At 44.4% G+C, this 27139-nt stretch overlaps 1 protein-coding gene across 2 annotated transcripts in view; it reads right to left on the reverse strand.

The window, feature by feature from the left end:
• The window catches only part of ANK2 (ankyrin 2), a 273624-nt gene extending 246841 nt beyond the window's left edge, over window positions 1-26783 (reverse strand). Inside the window, exon 1 of one of the 2 annotated variants that reach the window (XM_054292269.1) lies at window positions 26703-26783. In XM_054292269.1, the coding sequence (XP_054148244.1) occupies window positions 26703-26774 (72 nt within the window). In that variant the 5' untranslated portion in view covers window positions 26775-26783. Of the gene's footprint in view, window positions 1-6236; window positions 6329-26702 lie in introns of those variants that run through there. The other variant, XM_054292302.1, reaches the window with a different exon arrangement.
• Between the last annotated feature and the right edge of the window lie 356 nt (window positions 26784-27139).

A 27139-nucleotide genomic window follows, 5' to 3' on the forward strand; every position in this document is an offset into this window, starting at 1 on the left:
AAGGAACAGCAGGAAGGCCCTGAAAGCCATTCCTGGCTTGCACACACTTCTCTGCTGGACACCCCTCAGTCCCCCCTTAGTCCATGTGCTTTGTGCTGGGCTGACAGCAGGAGGCCTGAAGGTAATTTAAGAGGGGATCCCCCATTATACTCTCCCTCACAGTCACAGCACTGCATGGAAATCACAGCAGAAAAGATGGGATATTTTCATATGCCTTGGGACAAATGGAGCCATCTCCTGCAGTGGCACACACTGTGGCATAGGAATTCCAGTACCTGCAGCTCTGTACTAGCAGTGAATCATTTCAGAGATTAGAAACAGAAACCTTTTAAGTGCTTGTACACAATTACCCAATATTATTATGGAACACTGACAGCTGAACACTGCTCATCTCCCAGGAAAAAACCCTCTTTTTTCAAAATTAAACCAATAATTTCTTCTATAATACATAATAATTGTTTCATCCATGTGTGCACTCCACCTATTGCCTTTCAATCAATTGTTCAAAACCTGTTTTATGTAAGAAAAGACAGACCTGAAATGCTTTATCTTCCTGAATAATATCTAGTCAAGAACCTGATGTGCCAGCTGTAGGAAGCCAATGAATGTGTGACACCTGGGAGTGGTGAGCACCTACGGCAGGGGAAGAGGCAAGGAAGGTGCCTCACTGAAACAAGTCTCACCAAGAAAACTTGGATTAATGGGTTTAACTGCATTTATAAAGATGTCTGCTGTCACTCTGAATAAGAGCAGCATGCTGATGAAATCTAAGGAGCACCACAGAACACATCTTCAGTGCCACCTTCCTTTCCAGACATTCACCTGAGCCCAGTCCCTGCAGCGCGGCCTCGGCAGTTCCACCCCGCACCCTTCACTCCCCCAGCTGATGGGGGGGAGCACACGGAGCATCCAGCACAGCTGAGAATTCCACAGAGGCAGGCAAGAGGCTGCATGACTTTGTGTTTCTGAGCATCACATCCACTAAGCAAAGTGTGGTGTGAAATGAGCCCGGCTGCTCTGCTGCTCAGGGCTCTCTCTAACTGCCCACAATTAAGATTCTAAGTCACTGTCACTATTTAAAATGACTGAGAAATCAAAAGAGCTCATGATGACATGTTTGCTTCAGCTCAAAGCATAACATTGATTTATTTGCTTACAAACAAACTCCTGAATCAATTAATCTTGTTAAAAATGGATAAATACTTATTTCTAGTAGTCATCAACTTTCTGTTGAAGACATAAATAGAAGGTCTCATAAATAGGTTCTTCCTGTTCAAGATCAAAACCATGCTAAGAACCGCACTTTCTGTACAAGGTGCAATACGTTCAATTCCTTTGCAGCTAATTTTGTAGTTTCCCTCTAGGTAGATTATAACTGTGAATCCACAACTGACTTAAGTCATCTCCATGTGCTAAAATCTCACCACTGCCCTACATCTTTTCCCAGAGAAAACCAAAGAAACAGCATTAGGTATTCTCTCCACAGCTTCAAACAGCAGATGAGACTATACCTACTTTTTTACACAAGTAAAAACATATGCTGCCATCTATGAGCTCAGGAACTGGAGCACAGCTGTAGGACTGCTACAGCCTCAAAACTGTGCTGAGCCACAAAATAAAAATCCCAATAGAATTCAACTGTTGTTAACAGTGAGTGGTGCATCAGGGCACTGTAAGTAAAAAGGAACCCAAGGGATCATTATTTTTTGCTTATCATGTGAAAAATGCCTTTACATTCAAAATAGTCATCTTGATAAACAGTTTTCAAGACTCTGGAACATGGTAGAAAACATTTTCGATTAACTACCTTTTTTTAAAATAATCATGTGGGTTGCTTGTTTTAAAAGTTCTCCCTCCCTTACTTTCCAAAAGGAATTTTTAGAGTGAGCTAAGAGGTGGTGAGTCAAATTTTCTGTTTTTCTATTTTACTGATGTATGTACATGTGTATGCATAAATTTCTTAAATATAAATAGGTATTTTTATAACTTATTTGCTTCTTCTCTCCAAACCTTGTTACAAAGTTGGGGAAAAATTAAAATGAAAGCCCCTTTCAGGAAAAAACAAAAGAGTGGGGGAGGATGAAGATATTCTAAAAGACATTGAAATTAAGTTTTAGAAGCAACTTGGAAATCATTTTCAGGCCAATCATTTAATAAGAAAAGACTTCCTCAACCTAAGTTGAAGCAAATGATATGAGAGTCTTTGGAATTTAACCCAGGGGCTCAGATGAAAGCCTTCCAAACAGGCCCTACCAAAAAATAAACTAATTCTGAACAATGGTGACAGCAGACTCATCTGAAGGGAGACACAGCTCATGCCTGTCACAAGGGGAAAACACCAAAGAGCTGGTGCTGCTGAGAAAGCTGGGGGAGCCTCAACACTGCACACCCCTTGGGCTTTTGGGGGCCTGGCACTCAGACAGACCCACACTCATCCCACCTCCTGCTCAAAATGCCCATTCCAAGTGGAAGATTTCCCTCTGCAGCAGCCCATAGCCAACAAGGCTGAGCTTTGTGACAAAGTGGGAAAAGCAACGGATTTTTATTTTATCCGTGCTGAAAAGCAACGGATAAAATAAAAAAACAAGGAAACACATTTACATGAGCAGTATGCATTGTTTATGATTGTAAAATCCTAATTTATAGCTGTTATATAATATGAAAAAACACCTTTAGCAGCCTCTGACCAGTTGCTATACATCACCATCCATTTAGGGTGGCTAACACAATTAAAGCTGCTGTACCAGAGTTTAAGAACTTTGTTCTGTGTCGTTAAACCAGCCTTGATGAAGTTGTTCATGGAACACAAATATTTGGCTTCCAAAAAGACGGGTGTCCAAAGATCCCAGTATCTCGTTGGTTTATTCTAAGGAAGGGCTGAGGTTGTGAAGCTTAAAATCTAAGTTTGTATATATGTGTTAATTTGAAGGATCAGAGTTCACATAATTTAAGATGCCCAGACTCTTTACACTTGGCCTAGCATTCCCAATGAATGGGACTGCGCCACTTTCAGGAGTTAAATCTTCCAAAGTTAAATACACAAATAATTTTGGATTGCCATCAGCATCAGTTCCTGGAGGAGAGGTTTCCATGCCATTATCCCCAGCACATGGGAATTACATATTTAAGTCCTCATCAGAGCCTGCATTATCTTGTCATTGTCAGTACACAACGAACTTCAATGTTGCGTTTAACAACTGGAACAGTCCCAGAACACTAGGTTGGAATTGACAATGAACAAAGGCTTTTCTCATAGTTGCCCCACAGGATTTATTGCCAAAATTAAAACATAGGCATGTAAGTATATTATAGTATGAAGTACATACACAGGCTGGCTTACAGACCCACGTATTGTGTAGTTATGTACGAGGCACACACTGTTCAGATGTGCTGCTTGATATTGTATTTTGATTTATATGATCCCCTCACAAATGGATCTAACCCAATAATCTTCACACACCCTGTGAAAAAGCAGTCAGTACCACCCTACTCTACTGAAACATTTAATGACTTGCCCCAGGTCACACAGGAAATCTGTGGAGGCAAAGCAGGGAATGGCTCTCCTGGGATCTCTGAAATCCCATCTCAATATTCCGGCCACACTGCCACCCGTCCTCAGCCGTACTTAATACGACTAAATTACTGATGGCAACAAATAGCAGAATCTGACTTTCAGATGAGCTGATTCGTACAATGAGTCAATCCATAACTTTTGTCTCCTCCAGACACTTAGATCGATGGGCTGTATGCCCAGCACGTTATAATAACCCTGAAAAGCTTTTGGCTCAGCCTGCAAACACATTAGCATTAACTTAAATCTGCTGCTTTGTTTACTATACGAGATATCTGCTCGTGCTCTATGCCCGAGCGACACCAATTAAAGAGACCCAAACACAGAGCTCGCAGAGCAGTGCAAGACTAGAGCTACCCGTGAACACAGAATTTACTAAACTTTAAATGGTATTTATTCCTCCAAAGCATTATGATCTGACAGCCACATTTTTCTTTCCCAGTCATGGACTTGTCATGATTTACATTCAGAACCTTCCCCAAAAAGCGATTCAGAGAGCTTTGGGAACTGGCTCCCGTCCCACTGCTTCCGAAATGGATTAACACGACTCCAGCCTTGGATCCACAAGACTACAAATTACAGTGAAGCCACCCCTGATTTAAGCTGCTGGAGAGCACGACAGAATTCTGCTTTCAGCTCTTTAAACCCATTCATTACAGAGTCCACAGGGCCACATAGGTACCAGAGTAAATCACTCCATGGGAGAGGACATCACCAGTAACAAGAGGCTTTTCTTATTTCCTCAGAGGTACCAATGTAGCAGGGCCAGGAGGGGTCCAATTACTCTGAGAACACCCAAGAAGCATTGGAAGTGATAATTTATTGACCATATCAGTGTAGCTTAGTGCACAGAATGAAAAGACAAGTCAAGGATTGTGTCCACACCACTGAAATGCCCACAGTTTGCCACGGTAGGCAAAATGATGCAAGCCAACCAAATGATCTGGCAAAACCCTAAACCAGATTTATAATAGAACCATACTTAGCTTTTTACTGGGTTTTAGCAAAATAACAGAAAGGGAAGACTTGAGTTTCATATTTTAACATTTAGAAACAATTTTGGGAATGGGAGAGCCTGCTGAAATCCAGAGTCCCTAATTATCCAGATGGGCAGTTGGGAAGCTGATCCAAAAATCTATCCAGGTCAGCAGAGTGCTTTTTATCAATCACAGCAGCCACCAGGTGAAGCCCTGGAACACCAGAGCTAACCTGACTAGTACCAGTACTAGCCTAGCCTTTAACTCAAGCAATAACCAGCCTCCAGTGCCAGCCTCTGCACGGCTCTGCCCTTCTGTGAGCACAGACTCTGGAAATAACATCGATGCACAATGCACCAAAGTCAAACAGAAAGGCAGAAGAACTTATTAAAAGTGTTTCCTTGCTCTTCCACACCAGCCCACTCTCCCATCTTGTGCTACCAAAAAAAAGGAAAGGATTTGGAGTGAAAAGTGCAACAGATTCACACACACATTTTCCAGCAGCTACAACATCCTACTCTCCAGTAACACCTCCTCAAAGCTCAAGCCCGCTTTGCAGAAAAATGAAGAAAGCAAACAGCAACAGGGGAATTTCACAGACACGACCCCATCCATGTACAGTGACTCATGGCTGCTGAAGCATGTTCTTAGGATGGATTGTCCCTCCCCAACACCCTAACAAAAACAAAAATAGAGGAACATAACTAAGAGTAAAATGGCAAAGATTAATTAACATCTCTGGTATCACCTTTTTTCCTCACCTGTACAAAATGATAGGAAGGTGGGAAGAAAAGCAAAGGTTAAATCAATCTGTCTTTTCAAGAGGTGACACACCCAAGAGCCTTAGTCTAGGTTCCATCCTTGGCTCCTGCACAGTCACAATCTGTGCACTGCTGCCAATGGAGCCTGGAAATCCTTTGGTGGAGCAGCAGACATGAACAGCTTCTACATTCAGATGTTTAGTATCAGAAATGCTCACTAGTGTTGCTTGATTATATCATGAGGGAAAATTAAATAGGAAACAAGGATTTAGCATGCATGTCTGATAGTCAGGCTTCTCGAGGAGAAAGAAAGGGAAGGGAGAAAACCTCAGGAACTGGGGACATTTGCCTTCCCCTGAGCCATCATTCATTCCAAGACAAGAACCAGAAACCCTGACCATCTCCTCTAGCAATCCCCTCCCATAACATTGAAGGGAATTTTTTTCTGGACAGCTCTTTACAGAGGATACAGAAAAAATTTGACCAATCTCCCTCTGCTGTTTCTCACCTGATGACTGCAGAAAGGCAGAGTTTGCACAGCTGAGGCAAGCCCCCCTTCCATGCAGCTCTTCCACAGATGCAGCAAGAGCACCTGTGCCTACCAGCGCTACCCGGCTGTAGGATGGCACAGAATTCTCCCTGCATCCAGCGACACGAACGGGGGCTTCCCAGCCCATCCCCTCGTCTGCCTGACGCTTTTTGGCAAAAGGCAGACTTCCTGCTTCTGCTGGAAAACACAAATTTCGATAATCTCTGCCTGATACTTACATTTTCACAGTTCCATACGCAGGACAAGCTCTGCGGTTGCCATCGACAAACACCGATGGGAAACAGAAAACCCACAAAACCCCGCCACCCAAACCACAGGCACGAAACACGACACCTTCGCACGGGCTCGTGGATGGCCAGGGACCCCGGGTGACTTACGGGTGTATTCCTCCCTCGGCTCCGCGTCCCTGCGAGCCGCCCGTCCGAGCGCCGGTGCTGCCGCAAGCCGCGGGCGCTGCCGGCCGCCCCCCGCCCGTGACAGCGCCGAGCAGGGAGCCCTCCCTGTCCCCTCCCTCGGTACGCCCGAGCCCGCTCACGCCAGATCTGGCACAGGAGCACGCAGGACGGCACGGAGCCCGCTGCTGCCCCCGCCGGGCGGCGGCCACGGGCGGGACCAGCCGCCCACTCGAGAGCGGCGGGGCGGAGGCTCCCGGCCCTCCGCGGCTCCCGAGGAGGCGGCCCCGGCCCCGCGCCGCCCCTCCGCCCGCGGCGGGGGAGGAACCTGCGTGGGCACCCTCCGCGCTCGGCTCTCAGCGGGGCGGAATGGGGAGCCACCGACTGCGCGCACACAGCGCTGTGCTCGCTGCCCCGCTCCCCCCAGGAATGGACAGAGGGGATATCTGGACTGGGGCTGGCCAGTTACGGACAAACCAAGCACCGAGCTGTGCCGGGAGCAGGGAAAAGGGGAAACTAAGCAAAGCAGCTGCTTCGAGACAGCTTTGCTGAGCCGCACTGGGGGCAGCAAACAGTGCTAATTGTGCTTTACTGCTACATGATCATATACTTCTGGGAGTGCAGCTATGCTCAAATAACCACAGGATCACCAAATGGCTTGGGTTGGAAGGGATCTTATAGATCATCTCCTTCCAGCACCCCTGACAAGGGCAAGGACAGCTGTCACTGGACCAGGCTTCCCCAGGCCCTGTCCAACCTGGCCTTGGACACTGCCAGGGGTGGGGCAGCCACAGCTTCTCTGGGAAGCAACCTGGTCCTGCCTCTAGCCCCATCCAGGGCCACACCACCCTCACAGACAATAATTTCTTCCTAATATCCAGCATAAGTCTGGCCTCTCTCTGCTCACTCCATGCCCTCGTGACAAGTCTCTCTCCAGCTCTCTTGGAGCTCCTTTAGGTACTGGAAGGTCTCCCCAGATCTTCTCCAGGCTGATCAACCTGTTTGAGGTGCAAAGCTGGAGTGAGAAATAAAGTCTGAGCCAGTACTCCAAGGGATATCCAAAGGCAAAATCCTGGAAAAGGAGAGGCTGAGAGAACCAGGGACAGAAGGAAAGGCATGTCATGGCACAGGGCTGGCAGAGAGCAAGCAGCATGTCAGCACCTCCAGGGAGATGCAGCACAACACAGACCCCTGCTGCAACAGCTCCGTGTGCTGACTCATGTGGTCTGACATGTTCAGCTGCATGAGGGCAGTGGCACTCAGAAAATACCAGCTGGTTCCAAGATCACAGCTAACACCTCATTCTCCTCCTATTCTACCCTCACTTAGACATGGAACAGACAAAGTGTCATGCTTTTACAATATTAGGGCTTCCTCAGTGCAGTAAGGGGAACCTACAATGAAGGGCACCAGGTATTTTCTATAGCTGTGCACTGTGCTAAAAAAAGCTCAATAATTAAGCATATAAAAATCTTATAGTGCAAACACATTGAAGCCTCAATTGTTTCAGCCACATAAGGTTTGATAATTTTAGTAAGAAAATATTAACCCACACATCAAGAAGAAACACAAGATAGTCTTTGATGTGCTGCAAAAAATCAGGAGATCAGGGTTAAAGAGAACAGGAAATATGGAGAAATGCAAAAATAGAAAGAAGCCATTCTGTGAAGCTGTACACAGCTCTTGTCAGTGCTGTCTGGAACCAACACTGAGAGATTCAACAGTTCCCAATACTCCCATTAAAACTGTAAATGAAGTTTAAAAAAATAAAATCCAGCAACACTACTTTAACAGATCTTTTTCTGTGCATTCCCTCCCCCTTCAAATTAATTACATTATGTTTCCACATCTGACATAAAATGACTAATGTGACCTACAAGATCATTCTGAGACCAAAGCAAGCAGTGGCTGTGTGCACAGCCTGATGGGGCTGGGCATTCTGAATCCTGCAGCACAAAACACACACCAAGTGCAACACCAAGGAACTCAGGAATGATGAAAGCTAGGAAATTGCTGCATTGAAATATGTGGCATGAAACCTTCATTTGTTTTTCTCCATTCCTCCTTCTCTCATTTTCCAGATACATCTAAGTTGTTTCATTCATAGCAAATGCAATCAATAGTGCTTTTAGCTCCAACTGCATAAAGAGTTCAGCATAATACTGCACCCACTTCAAATCTAACCCCTTCTGGAATTACACAGGAGCAAATCCCAACTGCAAAACAAACTCTGGAGCAGGCCCAGCACAGCCAAAGAGGAGAGTTTTTTAATAAGGAAATACACATATATACACATGCATTGGAGCTTTGGGAAGGAGGAGGAGAGCAGCAATATTTCAGTGCTGCTTAGTAAATTGGGTGTCAAAGCAGCTCTTAGGGAGAGCAGGTAATTTCACTAATGAAAGCTGTTCTTCCATATTTCATTTTCTGACATTTGAGCAGTCCAGTTGCCTTGCCACGGGCAGAACGGAACTGAGCTCAAGCCAGAGGCTGATCACTTGTGACTCAGCTCAAATTAAAAATCCACAATAAAAAGCTAAAGTGACACCTTACTGCCCAAAGATGCATCCATACCCACTGAGCTTCCGAATGCCTTGTCCAATATGGAGTTAAACTGTCTTTCTTACCTAGCTAACAAAAAGGAGTGGCCAAAACAGCTCCTTGTTCTGCTGTTTCATGACAGGTTTTCTCCTGCTAGGAATGTTTCACCATTAAATAAGTTGTCTGCACAGCAACAGGCTACTGAAGAAAAATATTCTCTCCAGCACCGATCTCTTCAGATCTAAGATCACAAAGGCCAGCTGTGAGAAAAGCCCTTTGTGGGCCATCTCCTAAACCACTGAAGGACGGACAATTGACACCTTCCAGGCAGAGCCAAGTGCTGGAAGAATTAGCCCAGGGCTACAGCACAGCTTTGGATGACTGGAGAGCAGAGCCTTGTGTGTTGCAAAGGCAACATGGTACATTTGGGGGGTTTTAAGTTGGACTTTCCATGACAATTACTTCACAAAGGCAAGGGCAGCAGTGAGCCAGGAGATGCTTCCCAAAAGGAACTGCTCCTGAAGGAATGGACCAGAAATTCTATAGAAGCACATCCATATTCCTGCCAGGGGAGGCTCCACCTGCAGGGAGGACTAGAGAACATCTACCCACAGATTTGGGTCTCCACCTTAGCTATCTATCACTAACTCCAAACCAAATCCCACAGAATCACTTTGACCAAGGAATGGGAAAAGCAAAGAAAAAGGAGAGTGCTTATGTACTTGACTTCTGCTTCTAAAACCTAGGAGTTTTGAATGGAAACCCATCAGGAAACCTCACACAGCCAAATTAGCAAGTGAAGGATGCTGGGGAGTCATTTTTTGCTTCAAAGGATGACTTCAAACAATTGCTCTACACTCTATCAATTTGTTTTTCCACTGTTTTTTGCTTTCCCTTTCCTTCCCCTCAAAGCCTTACTGGTAAAGGAATCTAACTTCATTTAGAGAGCAGGCAAAAGGAAGCTCTCTGGTATTGGTTCATTTCCAGCATTATGTCTTCCTAATTAAATTTCTGTGCATCTCTGTTCAGCGTTAGGGCCACAAGTGAAGGAGGTGTCTCCTGCAGTTCAGCCACCAGCATGAGCCAACCTCAGTCTTTTTCCAAAGCTCTCAGCAGGAACAAGCAGCTTTCCAACAAACCTAGCAATTCCCTGCAGAGCTTGAACCACAACAGGGAACTTCCATCAGCATTCCCAGAGATCACCACACTGTAATCCTTATACCAGCACAGATCCACAGACTGCATCTACTCTACAGTATCCAGAAAAACTTAGATTCTGATTTTTCCCCCAAGACAAACTGTAGTCTTATCACATCAATTCATCCTATGGCCTGTGGAAATCAGAGCTACAGTGTTCACTCACTGAGATAGCAAAATATGCTATAAAGCACAAACTTGGAAAAATCACATTTTCCTTAATTGAGTACAACTTTTCCTCAGGCTTTCACCTACCCACAAGGGATGCTTACTATCTTCTGGGATTAAACACACTGCAGAAGCCTTTGGAGTGCACCAAGAGCTACTTACTCTTGCTCAGAGGCCATTCTCAAACAAAATTCATGGAAAATGCTTTTCCCACTGCACCTGAGGGATAGCTGGGAGAAAGTGTGTGGAGGAAAATGAGGAGAGCCTGAAGTCAAAGAGTAAGACGCTGGCAGGAGGCAGTGTGAACAGGGAGGATTTTTATAGTATCTCCTTCTTCCACTTGAAAATAAAAAGAGTTCAGTGTATTGAGATACACCCCCTCAACCTACAGATGAATCTGTACTTCTAAACAAAAGCTTCTTGTTAAACAGCAACAATTAGAAACAAAACCAACCTTTGCACATTATATATTTTAATGGAACCGTCCTTGACATGCAGTATGAAGGCGAACTCGTTTCCTGACAGCCTGACTCAGTCTAATGGGCTTGGAGGCTGCAGTTTTTCCACTCCTCCTAATGACTTGTTGCAATGGAGATGAGTGCTCTGCGTACAGCAATGCCATCTTCTGGCACAGTTCCTGTGAGAAAGGCCACTTGCTGAATACCACTGGAAGACAGCTCCTGTTTCAGGAAAACACAAGCTCAGACTCCACAATAAATCTGGAATATTTCCCCTCTCTGCTGCACTTGCTGTTGGGCTGTAATTGTCCAAGGGCATGGAGTGAGGCAGGGGGAGCACACACAGCATGGCTCAAGTGTCTCCTAAAGGCCAAGTGCAGCACTGAGAGCGAGCATTTACAGGCTGAAAACAGGGATGAGCTCAAAGCCCATCCATGGAGGAGTCTGGCAGGGAGGGCAAGCAGTCACCCAGAGCCAGCTCTGCATATCCCTGGGAAAATCAGCAAACACTTCACGCATCAGACATTTTGACTTCTGTATTCCCAGGCAGAGAATCTATACTAAGCAACAGCAAAGATGGAAAACACATGCTCTATTTACACTGAGGAAATAAACTGGCTGGCAATCCATGACTTCCCCACCATTCTCACTTGCTCCTGAACAATCTCCATTTGGCCTATGAAGGTGGAGTAGGACAGCCTTAGGACAAGATTTCCCACTAAATTCAATACTTGTGCTTCTTTTTCTCCCCCCTAAAATTTGCAAGGTAGGCATGCTACCAGTATGCATTGAGAGTACAGATTTTAGACTGAGAAAATCAGATCTTACATAGTTGTAGCCTGAAATAATACCTGAGAAGAAACAAAACTGAGGAATTGCTATCTGCTGTGTCATTTGATACCAAATGCCCTCCCTGGGAATCAGATACACTGCAGAAGTACTAACCTGGCAATCTCAGCCAAAACAGCCCATGCTCTGCTGCCTCTAAGATACCTACAGCAGTGAGGTGATGAGCAGACAATTTTTATTCTGCAACTCATCCCAAAATCTCAAAAAAATACTTTGCACAGAACACACATAAAACACCAGTTTCATTTTCACTCATCCCATGAAAAAAATAATTAAAGGAATTGGGTATTTGACTGAAGTCAGCCACTTTGGTTCTCAGATATTTGCTCATTAAAAACGAACCCCTTCATACACATGTTTAATAAAAGAAGAGTACATTTTAAATGTTTACACTTTCATGTATGAGGAAGATATTTTGGGCTGCAATTTGTCAACAGTTGGACAAAGCTCAAAGTGTTCTGCTTTCATTTCCAATTGCTTTGATGCCTTCCATTGTTTTTTCTTTGCTTCTTTCCCACTGTCAGTTTTGTTTACCTCATCTCTCTCCCGTCTATCTTTCAATTTCCCATAAAAGGGGCCTTCCCCAAGGTACAAAAATTATCCCCTTTTGCTGTAGCTCTAAGTTAAATGCAGTTTTCACAGAGGGCCCCCTCTGTGAAGAGTATTGCCTCACTCAATGCTTGTAATTTATCTCTTAACAAATGGTTTGTGCAAAAACAGTAACCAGAAAACATTTATTTTAGAGAAAATTTTACCAGTTACTTTTTAAAGAAGAATTTCATAGGTTTTGGGCTCGAAAGCAGATAAATTACAAATAGCACCAAAACAGTTTTCCGAGCCCTTCAAGTCCTAGATTTCTGTCTTATGCTGGTGAACAAGTTAACTGGCTGTCACATCAAAGGCATCATTTTTTTAAAACCCTAACCTTTCCATCTGAGTTTCCAGTGCTGATGCTCACAAAACCCAGGTTTGTTTTAGTATCAGTTTTAAAGACTATCAGAATCTGTCAGCATCTTGGCCTGGCATGACTCAAGGCTGTGCCCTGACAAAAACACCTTCCAAACCACACTGCTAAAGCATTAGAAGGAAATAAGAGGAAGAAATGCAGCTTTGGAGCCATCAAAATTGCTCTAGGAGATGCCTGAATTATTTGAACATTAAAGTTGCAACACGAGTGGCATCTTAGGAAAATGTGTATGGGAAATGTCTGTCTGCAGTGAATTCTTAGGTGACTAATGAAGAGAAAGCTCTGAGTAAAATGCTTCCCATAACAAGTTGTGTCTAGATGCTCTCATTCCCATGGATTCCCATTAGACCAAGGTCAACAGTTCCAGATATGCTCCATTCTCTCAACAATTCTTGCTGGTTTTGATAATAATGCACTATCAGAAATTTTATATCTCATCTTTGACAATTTTCAATGTGCCCAGAGGAAAATGCTTTGATCAAGCTTCTCTGCTGACATTTTGGCTGGAAGAAGGGACACATGTATGGAGGGCTGGCCTACAGCTCAAGTGCATTTTTCAAAAACTATTTTCATTTATCTGGTAGACCATTCTATAAAAACACAGCCAGCCAGGCACTTCCAAGAAAACAACCCTATTACTGGAAATATCTTTCGTTAAATAGAACTCAGCCTCCGGACACATTTACATAACAGCCACTAACACTGGCCCAACATATGTAGGAAATGGAACAAACAGGCAACCACAGCCACCCAAAACACGAGGCTGAAGAGCTGACACAGTCAGGTCTGGGTTTAAGGCCCTTTAAGCCAAGCATCCTGTTTATTTCTCCTGCTGTGGGGGAGACCAGTCATTCAAAATAATATTGTTTGGGACTTGTTGCTGAAATTCTCAGTCACTGCCTGATTTTTCTTTTTAAGAGTATTTGAATGCTGAGGTTTTGCAATCATCAAGCAATACAGCCAATAGCACAGTTATGTCTAGAAAATACACAAAAGCTGTAGAATCAGCAATACCTCCAACAGTGCAATCAGTATGAAAATGGTGCTACTGACATTTTGGAAGCTGTATATTTATTTTTCTTAAAAAGCTATAAATAACTAACTTAAAGCTGCCCCAGTATCTCAGTTATTGATGCATTAATACATGTGAAACCAGGATGAAAGGCTCATTTTTTGGATCTTACCCCTCCATCTCACCAGCAGCACCTTGAAGTCTACCACACTTCCAACACAACTGTGCCTGCAAGCAGTTGATAATCCAGCAGGGCAATTCCAGAAGTGAGGATACAAACTGTCATGCCTGGGTGCAGCTGTTTGAAAGCAAAACCTGCATCCTTACCTCAGCTCTAGCAACTTTCCTCTGTGTGAGTGAACAGCAGGCTCCTGACAAGCTTTTGCAGAGACATGGGAAATCCAGATCTGGTCTCCAATAGGTATAAATTCATCCTCTCACAAGATAAAGAAAAAATTATCAACAATGAAGAACACGTTGCTAATTTTAAGATCTCAGTATCTAAGAGTTCTTAGCATGCAGGTCTATTAACAGGTCCAAACTTTGCTGGCTCTGGCAAACATACAGTAAACAAAGACTTGCAATACCCAACATATGAAAAAGCTTAAGAAATACATACCAAATTGAATTAAAAAGCACTTAGGGCCCAATGTAATAATTCTGCAGCTCAGTGGCTGAACATGGTGGGCTTTTTCCTGCTGGGTTATCTCTTCAGAGACTGCCCAGCTACACAAGCCAGGCAATCTTGCACAGGGCTCTTGACCCAGTGCAGGTGTTTAACTACAGTCCTTCCTTTGCAAGGGCATTTAAAACCTGAGGACAGCACGATACACAAACATGTTTGTACACAGGATATCTGAAATGCGTACACTGTTCAAATGTTTGGCTAGTTCCATGACTTTTCTTCTCAAGTTCATGCATCTGGGTAAACACAAGCATTTCCCATGTCCACTGGTGTCCAAATTCCTCATCAGCAATCCCAGCAATGTAAATTTGGAGTCGGAAGTGAAATATTTGTCATGTCTACTAACACACAACAGCAAAGTGTTTGTCTGGCAGCACAGCCAAATAGTGGGCTCTGATGGCAGCACCCAGGCTGGGGGTCTGTTTGCTTTAATAGTTGTAGGGGTTTTCCCCTCATATTCAGGGTAACACCAACTGGTCTTTAATCCCTGCACTCTGAAAGTCAAGTAAACCCAAACAAGGCAGCTCTGTGGAGGTCACGTTTGGGGTCACAGATGGTGTAGCTGTGACTCCACACCACTTTTCAGAGCTGGCTTGAGGCTGTTTTCTTTGGAACCAGAGCTCAATGCCAGCTGAGCAGGGCACTTGTCAGGTAAAACAGGATTACTGGATGTTCCTTCCTCAAGAAGGCGAGACATGAGTGCTCATGGCAGGGAATCATGACTGATGACAACTCATCTCAAAAACCTGAGACAGGCTTCTAAATTTTTTTTATTATTATTTTAAACTGACATAGATGCTGATCTGTCCTTTAAAAGCTGACTTGTGTTGTATCTCCTGTGGGTGACACAGACAAATAAAAAGCTGCCTAAATCAATACACAAGTAACTCTACCTGCAGCTTCCACTTAGAGAACAGAGGATACCCATCTTGCCCAATACCTTGTTTCCAACTGTTGTAGCCACCTGAGTAAAATTTTGACATGTGTTTTCCAGCTTCACAGCAGAAAAACTTCTCAGTCCAATGAGCAGTGTAATGTAACCAATGCATCAAGATGCAACAGTGCTTTCACTATTGCCAGAATCCTTAACAGAGATATTTAGCTACAAGCAAGAGATACAATTACACTTGCACAGGTTTTCCAACCACAGGAGGGATGGAAAATCAGCACAAAATGCCAAGAGCAAATCCTTGTCCAGGGTGTTCATGTTAGAAGAGAAGGATTTCTCCAAATGTGCATGTTTATGTTCACCTAAACATGCTACTTGTAGTGCATAAATTGTATAAATTATACATTAAATGGGCTCTGAGTGAAAAACATAATCATTAACAGAATTAAAAATGCAAGACAAGTGTTACCTTTTATAGTTACTCCGTGGCTTCCACTGGATTTTAAGTATAAAAAAGTCAATGGCTCAGCTGTCATAATCTATGTTACCATGGAAAGTGTTCTGCCATACATAATTCCATCTGCCTACAAACAGGGACCAAGAATACACATTTGTGTCATCTCTAAAGAAGATGATGTTATTTTTCACTCCTATATCAAAGAAAACACATCTATATTGGTAACTGCATTTAGGTCAGGGTTATTTTATGACAAGTACAGTCAATATACCAATTACAGATATCAAGAGCTTAAGAAACATTCTAGAAACCACCCATTCCTAGTAAGGAATTTTTACTGTATTTGATTTCTCAGTACTTACTTTTCATGATCTAACCCTTTCAGTTTCCTACAATATGAAAATGTTTCTTCTGAATGTACCTACCTTAAGCCACTGTTTTCCTATTTTTTGCTTCCAGTAAAGTGTGTCATGATGTGCTATTCTTGCTATCTCACTGGAAAAATAAGTCAGGAGGGGTCACCACAATTTCTTTACAAAGTCTATGATAGATATGCTGCCTAGTAGATCTTGAAAAACACATATTGCCACAGCAAAAGGACAGCATGGAAATCTTCAACTATATTTCAACAAAAGGCAGTTTCTCTTTGGAATAAGACATGAAATAGCCTTTTTTTACAACACTGGACATTGTACAAGTGAGCAGCTGTGTCAAGTACAAAATAATTTCTCTTGGAAATGGTTGAACAAGGATAGCATATATTCTGCAACAATGAGCCACCAGGCACTTGCAGATTAATTCCTCAGGTTGCATGCACAATCCTTAGAAACCTTATTTAAAACCCATCTGAACTAAAAACCAAAATGATGGATATTGATACAGTATTACCTCTCCAACCCCTTACACGCATTCAGTTCACATCAAGACCTGTGTTGCAACATCAACTCACTTACTCTAAATAATGCTTGGCAGTGAATTTCAGAAGTAGAACTTAACTAAAAAGTATTAAAAATCTGTTCTTTACACAGACCTGAGGTTGGCTGCCCCTAAGTGAATACAGATTTTGTTACTTCTGCAGAAGCAGCAAAGCCTAAATAAAGGATTTCAAGCTGTAGCTGAAACGAAGGTGACCAGCTCCAACCTTTGTTGAATAGCAGCAGGACTGGGCAAACAACTGCTTTATGCTCTGGGCTTGGTTTGTCATAGCAACACTGCTGGAGGGTTCACTAGGAGCTTGCTTTTACAAAACATGGCATTTCCAGGATTTCAGAGTGATAGATCATAATTAGGATCACAGCCATCATGACATTCTATTACTCACTTTTAAACAAAAAACAAAACCTACGATGTTGCTCAGCAATTTTCTCTAGTCTGCAAAACCTTGATGAAAAGGGAAAGAGAAATCACAGATGCAACGCAGCCATACCCTGAGGGGGAATTGTTGCAGGGAAGAGAGGCAGACTGCACTTGCACACCCCACAAAGCTCAGTGCCAAAGCCCCCACAGACACCACTCAAACTAAAGCTCCATGGGACAGCAGCAGTGGAGACTGGCTTTGCTGAGCTTCCCAATGCCCCAAAGGACAGCTCCTCAGAGAGGTTCAGATAACCTCCCTCTGCAGAACACAAAGAGGTGAGCAGCTGCCCTTCAGACATGTGGGAGGCAGCTCCAGGTAAAGGTCTAGGTCTGTGTGCACCCTCCCAAACAGGCACAGCCAGAAGCAGGCTGACAGGTGCACAGAATACCAAACTAAGTTTAGTTGGAGCAAAGGCTGTGTCAGGTCACATGACAGATAATCAGAGCTTTCTTCCACCCCCAGCACCACTCTTGGAGATGCCAAGGTTTGCCCCTCACCTCTGCACTGAATCATCAGCAATCAGGTGTTTTTAAAAATACCATTGCCAAGGGTTTGTCAAGTGGTGAAGGGTTTCATGAAGGGAGCAGCAAGAGCTTAGTTCAAGCATGAGTGCCAAGAGCAGGGTTAGTCTGGGGGATGAGAGGTCATCACTCATTAGCCCATGCTGAGTATGTCATTGACTAAGTAATTCCATGTTATAAAAATAGAGCACCAATTGATTTTCTGCAATGCCTGCACCTTGTACCAAATCTCACCACCACCACCTCCAAAACCTGTCACACAAAACACTTTGATATAGATTTCATACACATTTGCCTTACTAAATATAGACTCCCTTCTTTGAGCTGAACAAACAGAAGGGGAACTGGCAGCAACTGGAGCCAAAAGGAGTTTTGCAGAGGTAATTTTACTTCTATATATTTATACCCAACTCTTCTGGCTCCCCGCTTGCTCTGACTTACCCACCTGTCATTCTGAGAACCATAAGGCTTCGCCCTTTGTCATTTTAGTGTCACAGAAAGTTAAGATCACCTGTTCTTCTCATCCTTTTTTTTAAATAATTTTCTCCAATTGCATCCTTACAATAAAGAACTTAAAAATCAAGTTTCTCGTTTGGGGCTTCTGCTTGCTTCAGCAAGTGATCCATTGGGATGATTAAAATAAAGCCAAGATTTGCTGAATATGAAATTCCCCCTCTAATGGTGAAGTGACACACATAACAGCTTACTATTCCTGTAACAGGAATGGGAGGAGTGCTCAAATAGCAGGAGCCTGGGCTCCCGCTCCAAGCACCTTCCTAAGCCATGCTGACTGTTTGCAAACAAACGCACATGAAATCTATCAACTCAAAACAGGCCATTGTGAAACTTTCAGCCTCAAATTTGCACATTGCTTATGCAAGGCTCGCACCCAGCAGGTAGAAAGTCTATTATCCATTGCTTTCAGCACTCTGTGACCCCTGGGAACAGCCTGTTCTTGCTCTCAGTAAAGCCTGAAGAAGGTTGTGCTGACACTTGCTTGGCATAGGGGGTAAAAATAGGACTGCAATGGCATCTTTTCATCAATTATTGTCATCTGACAAATCATGTGTGCTCTCGGTCCCTGATAAGAATCACAGTCAGAAAAATTCAAGCAAGATTAAGCAGTGTCAGCTCTACATTCTGGTTTCAAGGTACATCCCAACAGTGTCCACACCAAAAAAACAAAAGCTTAAAATTATTTGGAACATCCTCCTTGTCAAATACCAGCCAGCCAGGAGAGAACAGAAAATGCACACACCAAGACCACAAAGGGCCCAGCAGGGATGCCAGGTAAAGCATTTCCAGCGCAAGCCTCCAACTGTGACAGAAATAGCCTCATTAAAGGGCAGGTTCAGATACAAGGAGCTATTTATAAGCAATCTAAGACTAAATTATTAGTGACACGCTCCGGATCTAAAAATTCCCAGAGTTTGCAGCGTTACAGGAGCTGTACATGCAGCACGTGATGCCCCTGAGCACAAGCCCACAGGCTTTGGCTCCAGAGCACCGAGCAGCTGCTGCTCCCGGCAGGAACTAAAACTGCCCTGAACCGAGGCCAAGCTATTCACATACAGCAAGCCCGAGTTTTCCAGTTCCCAGAGAGCTCCTGAGAGCCGCCACGAGAGGTGCACTGCTGGCAAGGCCCGCCAGCTCCCGCCACCCGCGCCGGGCGCAGATCCGAGGGCAGGGCAGCCTCCATCGCCCGGCGCGCGTTCCGGGCCCAGCAGCAGCTGCGGCCGCGGGTCACTGACTGCTGGCAGCCGTCCCACACCCGGAGGAGAGGGAAAGCCAGATTTTGGGAAGATAGACCTACAAACAAAAACGTCTCTGAGTACACTCACAGAGCCTACAAAGGATACTTCAGAAGGGTTCTGCTCCTGGGATCCGAGAGCCGTTACTGGCTTGGATCACGTACCAAGCACTCCACAATTAATGGCAAAGTTTATTTTCTCCCCTCAGAGCTGCATGTGTGGGAGTGCATTCAGGGAGAGGGGGCGGTTGTGCTGTTTTTAACTCAAACATTTTAGGTACAAGCTATTTGTGATGGTATGGAGGAGCTGTAAAACACTAACTGCCCTCAGTTGGCTATTTTCTGAATATACACATATAGATACACAAATAATCTAGAATTACTTTTTTTTCCTCCTAAGAAAAACAGGAACCACAACATTTAGAAACAGTGCAGAAGATGAATGAGGTCTGGACACCCTCCATCTTTTCAGAGATAAGCTCATAAAACAACACTTCACCCTCTGACCTACGATAAACGACAAGGGTATTTACAGCACCGTGTCACCCGCTCAAAGCCAGCCAGTCTGAATGCTTGAAATGCATTCCCATCCATCAGATGGCTGCAAGCATCCCATCAGCTTCAAGTTCTCCAGCAGGGCTTACAACTTATGCCAGGACCCCTCACAACTGTTGGAAGATTGACAGGACTTTTGGTTGCACACCATTTCCTCACACACGTGCTGCTTGTGGCAAAGCCTGTTTTCTACCCCAGAAACACGACCCTCAAACACCCAGATCATCTTAAATAAAGCTCAAATGAAGCAAGGGATGCATTTCATAAAGTTTCTCACCAGTTTTCAGCAAGCACAGCTTTAATGCTGAAGGAAACACACAATTGGTCAAAGCAGCACTCAAAGAGAACTCAAAGAGAACCTGCAGACAGGTCAGCAGTTTCATCTCCTGCAGCTGCACCTTCATTTGCACCAGCAGAGCTAAACCCAAAGGGTTAATATAGCAAACACCCAACATTTTGTGAAGAGCAATGTGGCTGAATGAATCCTTGTTCATAAACAAAGATTCCTTTACTATAGGAAGTCTGAACTGCCCCATGATATCCTGTACTCCTACTTCTCTTCGGGATCAGTCAAGTTCTGCAGATAAATCAAAATGCTTCTAGACCAGATGGCCAAACCAAACAAAAAAAAAGACAAAGTAAATAACCAAACTGCATAGGCAGAGACAACAAATAATACCCCTGTAACCTTTTTTCTGTCCAGGATTACTTCTGACGCTTGTATTGAGCAAAGTGCAACTTTTGGTCCTGAAGCTCTTAAGAAGAAATTTTATCAGACTGTTTCAATCAGATACACAATAGCAAACCTTGAGCTACCTGTACATCAACAATGGATCTAGGATACAACCTGTTTCACCCACCCAAGTTCTTAAATCTCCAATGGGCAATGAACAAACATTTCTAGCTCACATTCCCCTCTCCTTTCCCTAAATGCTTTTATTTTTTGAATACAGTTACATCTTGAAGTCTGCATCCTGCTGGATACCACAGTTGTTTCTGTGTTCCCAGCTGACTCACCATGCCAGTAAGGACAATCAGGTACTTGAGAAAGAAGGATAAAAGGGAAAGGACAGACAGAACAGAACATATTGTGTTTTCCCAACTCCGTTAGTCAATTCCTTATTAACACTCAGCCAGAAGGATTCTACAACCCATTTCCCAAGCAGTGTTTATAGACAGAGAACAACCTCTTGTAGTTTCTGTAGCCCTCTGCAAAAACAACTTTGCAATAAATACTTCATAATAAGACACCAAATACAAGCACAGTATAATGTTCATTGAAGAGTAGGACTGCAAAAAGCCCTACAGTAACCTCACAAAGGTCTCACCTCCACAGGCAACAATGCTACAGACATGAAGAGCAACAGGCTGTATTTCCAGCAGACATGTGCAGTGTCCAGCACGGAAAAGCTCACCAAGTATTTTGAGGCTTTTGGACACTGTGGGCATTTTTGCATGTTTTCCAGCTTTTTATTTACTCAGAAGAAGTACTACTCCTTCAATATTTAACAGCTTAAAAAGCAAATCCTCTAGAGCAGGAGGTGGGCAAGTCACTGCTTTTTGTCAAAGCAACCTTTGCTACTTGTTCCCTCTCACACCCCAGTGCACCCCAATCAGAAGCAGTGGCTGCAGCCTCACTACAGCTCCCACAACATGGCGGGCAGCCCCCTCCCCGCACGACATGGTGAGCGGCTCTCACCCTACACAACACTGTCAGCAGGCCCCTCCACCACAACCTAATGATGAACAGCCCCACTCCACACAAAAAATGATGGGAAGACCCCTCCCCACACAACAAATGGCAGACAGGGCCCCACACGCAAAATGGCGGCCAGCCACTTTGCCCCCCCCCAAAATGGTGGCCAGGCCCCTCCTGCCCCCCACACAAATTGAGGGGAAAATAAAAAAGAAATTGAGGGGAAAAAAAACCAAAAAAGAAATTGAGGGGAAAAAAAAAAAGAAATTGAGGGGAAAAAATTTGGAGGAAAAAGGAGGAAAAAGAAGGAAAAAATCAGAAAAAAGAAAATAAAGAAAAGACACAAGAAAAACAAAAACACAAGAAAAACAAAACCACAAGAAAAACAAAACCACAAGAAAAACAAAACCACAAGAAAAAGTGGAAAAATTAAAAAAAAAAATAAAGAAATTTAAAGTATTTTAAAAATAGAAAACCACCCACACAAAAGAGAAAATAACCAAACAACCCAACAGCCAAACCCTCTACTCTTCCCTGAGGGCACAATCCATCTAAAACAACACCTACCAACAACCTCAACATCCCTCACGCAGAAATAAAGTAGAACTGACACACAAATCAGCACCAAATTACAATCCTCACTTCAACCTGCTCCCTCAGCACTTCTACAACAAATAAATATGGAAAATAAATAAAAATAAAGCATTAAAGGCCAGAGCAAGCCCCTACCTGGGCTTCACAGGAAAAGCCCAGCAGCCCGACTGAGGCGGCGCTGGCTTCTGGAACATTCCAGCTCCAGGTGCTGCCGATCTGGGTGAAAAGGCCCTGCCCAAGGAGCAGCAGCTGCCCAAGCTCACGGAGCCCCTTTGAAACTGCCCAGCCCATCCATTGCTCTTCTTAGAAACCCAGGGAGCAATTGTAATTGCAGGAGCTTGCCTGTTTCCCGTCCCACCTGGGCTGATCTGGCACAAACAGCAGAGCAGCTGAAGCTGTTTACTAAATTAACTTAGTCTGCAAACCCACCTGAAGCTGCTTTTCTTTCTCCCTTTTTTATTTTGCTTTTCCACTGTTTTTCAGCAAAACCCACAGAAAACCTAATGGGAATATTAATTGAAAACTTTTAATTCTTCTCTTCCACTGCTGATAGCTAACGGGGTTTTCATGGAAGTGGTAAAGCTTCATATGCCTAAATTTTAGTTTACAACTACTTGGTGCTTGGTTTTGCAACCCAAATAACACCATAGCACACTAATTTTTATATGCTATCTCAACACACGTAGTCATTTGTGTCATAACTGTAATTACTTTTTCCTACATTAGGCCACGTCCATTATGCAGCAGGTTCATTATGTTTTATATTTCATCAGTTCAGTTCAAGGGGAAGACATTTTCTAGCAGCCTTTTCCCTTGGATATGGCAGGCAGGGATGGGTGGAATAGACATGTTCAGTTTGATGGATGTTGGCTTTACTAAGCAAGTACTTCACTAGGCTGATTTTTCAAGCCATTCTAGTTCCCAAAAAATTACTTCTAATTTTTTAGGGTGGCAGAAGGTAAAACAAAAACTAAGCTTAAATCAAATTGAAGTTCAAAGGAGCCTTGAGAATGTGGATTTCAAACAAAGCAAATTTTTGAAATTATGGAAGTAGAATCAGCACTAGCAAAGATGTGGAGGTGAACAACATGCTGTCCAAAGCAAAGAGGCTGGGAGAGGCATTGGCCTAAATCACCCATGAAAGAGAAGCTTAAAATATCCTCAAGTCTTGCCAAGTGTTAGTAGGGGACAAAGTACATCCCGCAGTAGGGAAAAACCTGGGCAGTGGATTAGAAAAGGCAGAAACAGTAGCAGATGAACAGTCATTGTGGTGTGAACAGCCTCTAAGACTGCAGTAGCTTTCAGCAAAAAAAAAAAAGTATCAAAGACAGCATAAAAGAAGCAAAATTCAGGAGTTACAGAATATTCCTTGAGAAAAGAAAATAAAAATAAGAAAACAGGTTCCTGCAGTCCCACACCAATTGAGGAAGAGATTTTTGTCAAGGTCTAGAGCAGATTTCATACTGACTAACACACATCTATTAAGAGTTCATATAAGCGGACAGGCTGGAAAATTGTAGGATTTGAGATGAATTGGAAGAATTCACAACACAGGGCCCTTTTGCCACATGAACATCCCTGGAGAAGCAGAATGCCAGGAGCTCTGTTCTGCATCTTCCCACATCCACTCCAGCACTCTTCATCTGGACACCATGGTGTTCTTTCTTAGTTTAAATTCTTAGTCCAAACCTCAAGTTTGGAATCCTCAAAATATCCACCTCATTTTGGATTTACAAATACTTCAAACCATATTTCAGGGAGGGGAAAAAAGAAAAAAAGAAAAAAGTAAAAGAAAGAAAAAGAAAAAAAAAAAAGAAAAAAAAAAGTTGGAACAGGAAAAGGACATCCAGGCAGACAGATGTCATCCCAAAAGAAAATTACACAGAATAAAGGGATTTAAGAGATCAGTAAAGCATGACCACAGGACAAGGACCACGTACATTGCTCATGATAAGGAACTTCACCAGAGATCAGTTAAATTACTCTGGAAGACACTCCTGCACACTTTCTTTCCATATCAGATAATGGATTAGGATCATTGATTTATCCCTGCATGCTCAGAAGTGCAGCGGGAGAGCAGTACCCAAGAGTTACCACATTCCCATGCAAGACACTATTTAGTTTGCAAATTTTATTCAAGTGAGTGTATTTTTTATTGTGAGAAGTGTTTAAATTTCTTTTTGACAAGTGCAGCACTGACAACTAAAAGGAAAAACAGTAGAAATAATTCACTTGCCTACTGCTAAGAGACACAACCTCCACCCTATTCCAAATACAAGGGTCTCCATCATGTAATTTACAACAGCTTGGTCTTTTATACGGTACATTCTTGATCAAGATTTATATCACAAATGCCACTGGTACCTTGACTGCAGTACCTTTAGCCCAATTAATATGTAATAACACAGGTGTTTCAGGTAAAATGCAGTTCTTGCTAAAACAGGTTCTCAGATGTAAACATTATCCTCAGTTCTGCAAAAGCCCTCAATACATATTTCAAATAAAGGGCACATTTAAAGATGTCTTAGATGGACTGAGAGACATGGTAAAAACTCCACAAGTACCAATTTGTTTCAAACAGCTTCTTCAGTGAGTCTTACTCTCAGGCTGCAAGCCAGGACTAACCTCAAGGATCTCCCAAAGGTACCCGTGTAACGGGAACTCGGCACATTGCTAATATCAATTTCCATTCAGCATTATCACAACAAGTGCAATGTGATAACAAAAGTCAGTACAACAGCTTCAGACAGACATGTTCACTTCCCTTCTGTTTGTACTCTTCTCCCTTCCTAAGGATGCAAGAAACGCTTGGTAAAGTGGGAGGCTGGTAGTGATTTATAGGAAAACAGATTGACTTCTGCCAGTGTTGTGTTCTTTATCTTGGTCTGAAGCGACTTTGGGAATTTATTCACGGAGTTTCCCACTCCTGTGAAGGTCACCCAATAAGCTGTGTGTATGATGTCTTATTGAAGGGCAGCAGAAATTTAAATAAATAAATAAATAAATGAACACCAGACTGTACCCCAGCCGTAGTACAGAGACACATGAGCGATGAGTCATTCTTTTTAAAATGCAATTTAAAATAATTTTAAACATAGAGTGGACAAAATGCAGAGGAAGACAGTAAAACAACCACAGTAGCCAATTTTTTAATGAGTAATTTCTGTCTACTAGTTCAGGATGCTCGTTTCTTCCTCATGCAAAATGAATAACCCCGTGAGAGGCCAATTCAGAACGCTCCGGAGAACGCAGCAGTCTGGGTTTGCTGCTGGACATGCAGCAATAAATAATTGGTAACTTTGTGTTTCCCAGCTGCTGAGGAGCAAACCAAAGGTCTGAAACAAGGAGGATCACAGAAAAGGAGCTGTCTCCAAAGGACCTGGTCACTGCTTGGAAGGATGCTGCTTACCTGGACTCAGTGAGCACACACACCAAGTTAGAGGCAAAGAGAAGCCAGGTTCAATAAGGATCCCCAGTGCTTGGGGTCCTCATCCCCAGCTCTTTCCTCCCCTACCTGGAACTTCTTTTCCATCCTCAGCACTTCTCATCCTGCTGATCACACCTACTACAGGTTGCAATAAACTGGAGTGATCCTCACTGGTCATTCTCCCTCCTAAAACCAAACTTCAGAACTAAAATCACTTTTTCTTCTGGTTTGCAGCGGGGAACAGAACAGGAAGTGCCAAAATACTCGGGTCGAGAGGGCAGCTGTTCTTGTGCCATTTGCAGCCAGTCATCAGCACACCCACACAAAGGCCTTTTTGCTGGAGCTGCCCAGCCCAAACTTCCGGCGTGTAAGGGACTGACAAGTTTAAACATTCCCCCAAACTCTCAGATGTCTGTCCCAACTCCAGACTCCTGAGATTTCCTCATCAACGCTACCGCCAGTGAAAATGGGAGGGGGAAAAAAAAGAGTAGGATAGGATTTCTTTTTTGATTTATGTTTGAGTACATACATACTACACTAATCTGATTACACGCGGGCAATCCTCCTTTAGAGCAGCTTTTCTTTTATTGACCTTATTTTCTTTATTAATAACCGCCGTAGCATTAGAGCCTTAGCAGGAACATGCAAACTGAACACACGGGCACCGCGTCCCTCCATTCCTGCCTCTCCCATTTCCATGGGGCTCACGGAACGAACCCCGCAGACACCCAGCAGTAGCTCGGCCTCACCGACCCTGCCGGGCCAAGAACGTCAAACAACTCCAGCCACCAACTTCCCCATTCCAAATGTAAATTAATGCAGCAGCCGCCGCTAAGAGCGGAGCTCCCGCCTTGCGCGGAGACAGATGCCAGCGGAAAAGCGTTGCATGCAGCTGGAGCGGGAGCAGCCTCTGGGAAGCTGCAGCATTACGTTAATTAAGATTTTATTCATGCCTTCGGAGCCGCGCTGCCACGGCGGTGATGCAGCACGACACGCACCGCGCTGCACCACTGTGAAGTTACACACGCGTGCCTGCGCTCCCCTCTGCGTGTGACGGTGCGGGCACACCTGGGCAGGTGCTGCCTGCGATGCTTTCGGGATAGGGATGGCATTTGCGGTTTTGTTATGGAAGTGGTTTTTTTATTGAACAGAAGAGAAACCATCCCCGGCTGCACCATCCACCTGCCCACCTCAAACTGCCGATGCACTTGCGGGCCGCTCGCATCCCTGCCTCCCGCGCCCCTCCGCATCCCGCGGGCTCCGTCCCCCCCTTTCCCCGCTCCGCTCGGGGACTCGCCCCCCGCCCCTGCCCGCCGGGGAGCACCCACCTGGCGAAGGCGAGGCGGGCCGGCGGGGGGCGAGGGGCCGCCTCCCGGCGCGGGGGGCGCGGGCGAAGCCATCTTCGGCTCCTTCCCGCCGCCGCCCGCCTCCTCTCAGCCCCCCGCGGCCGCCACCATGCCGGGACCCGCGGTGACCTTGGCGGCCGCTGCAGCCGTGGGTGGGGGCGCGGGGGGTGCGGGAGGCAGCGGCCGCGCTGCCGATGGATGAGCTCACGGACACATCGGCGGCTGCCGGCGGGCGGCGCGGGCGGAGGACCCGCCTCGTCCCCCCCCTCCCCCGACACACACACACACACCCCCGGTACACCCCACCCGCGATCACACCCCCACACACACGTACAAGGCTCCTGCACGGCACCCCTCCCGTGCTGAACCCGGGGGGCTTTTGTTTTAAATGACAGCGGAGTGCTGCACTTTCCCCCTTC

Source organism: Melozone crissalis, unplaced genomic scaffold, assembly GCF_028551555.1.
Source record: "Melozone crissalis strain CALT ecotype California unplaced genomic scaffold, PUWL_Pcris_2 ptg000006l_1, whole genome shotgun sequence".
Taxonomy (NCBI): domain Eukaryota; kingdom Metazoa; phylum Chordata; class Aves; order Passeriformes; family Passerellidae; genus Melozone; species Melozone crissalis.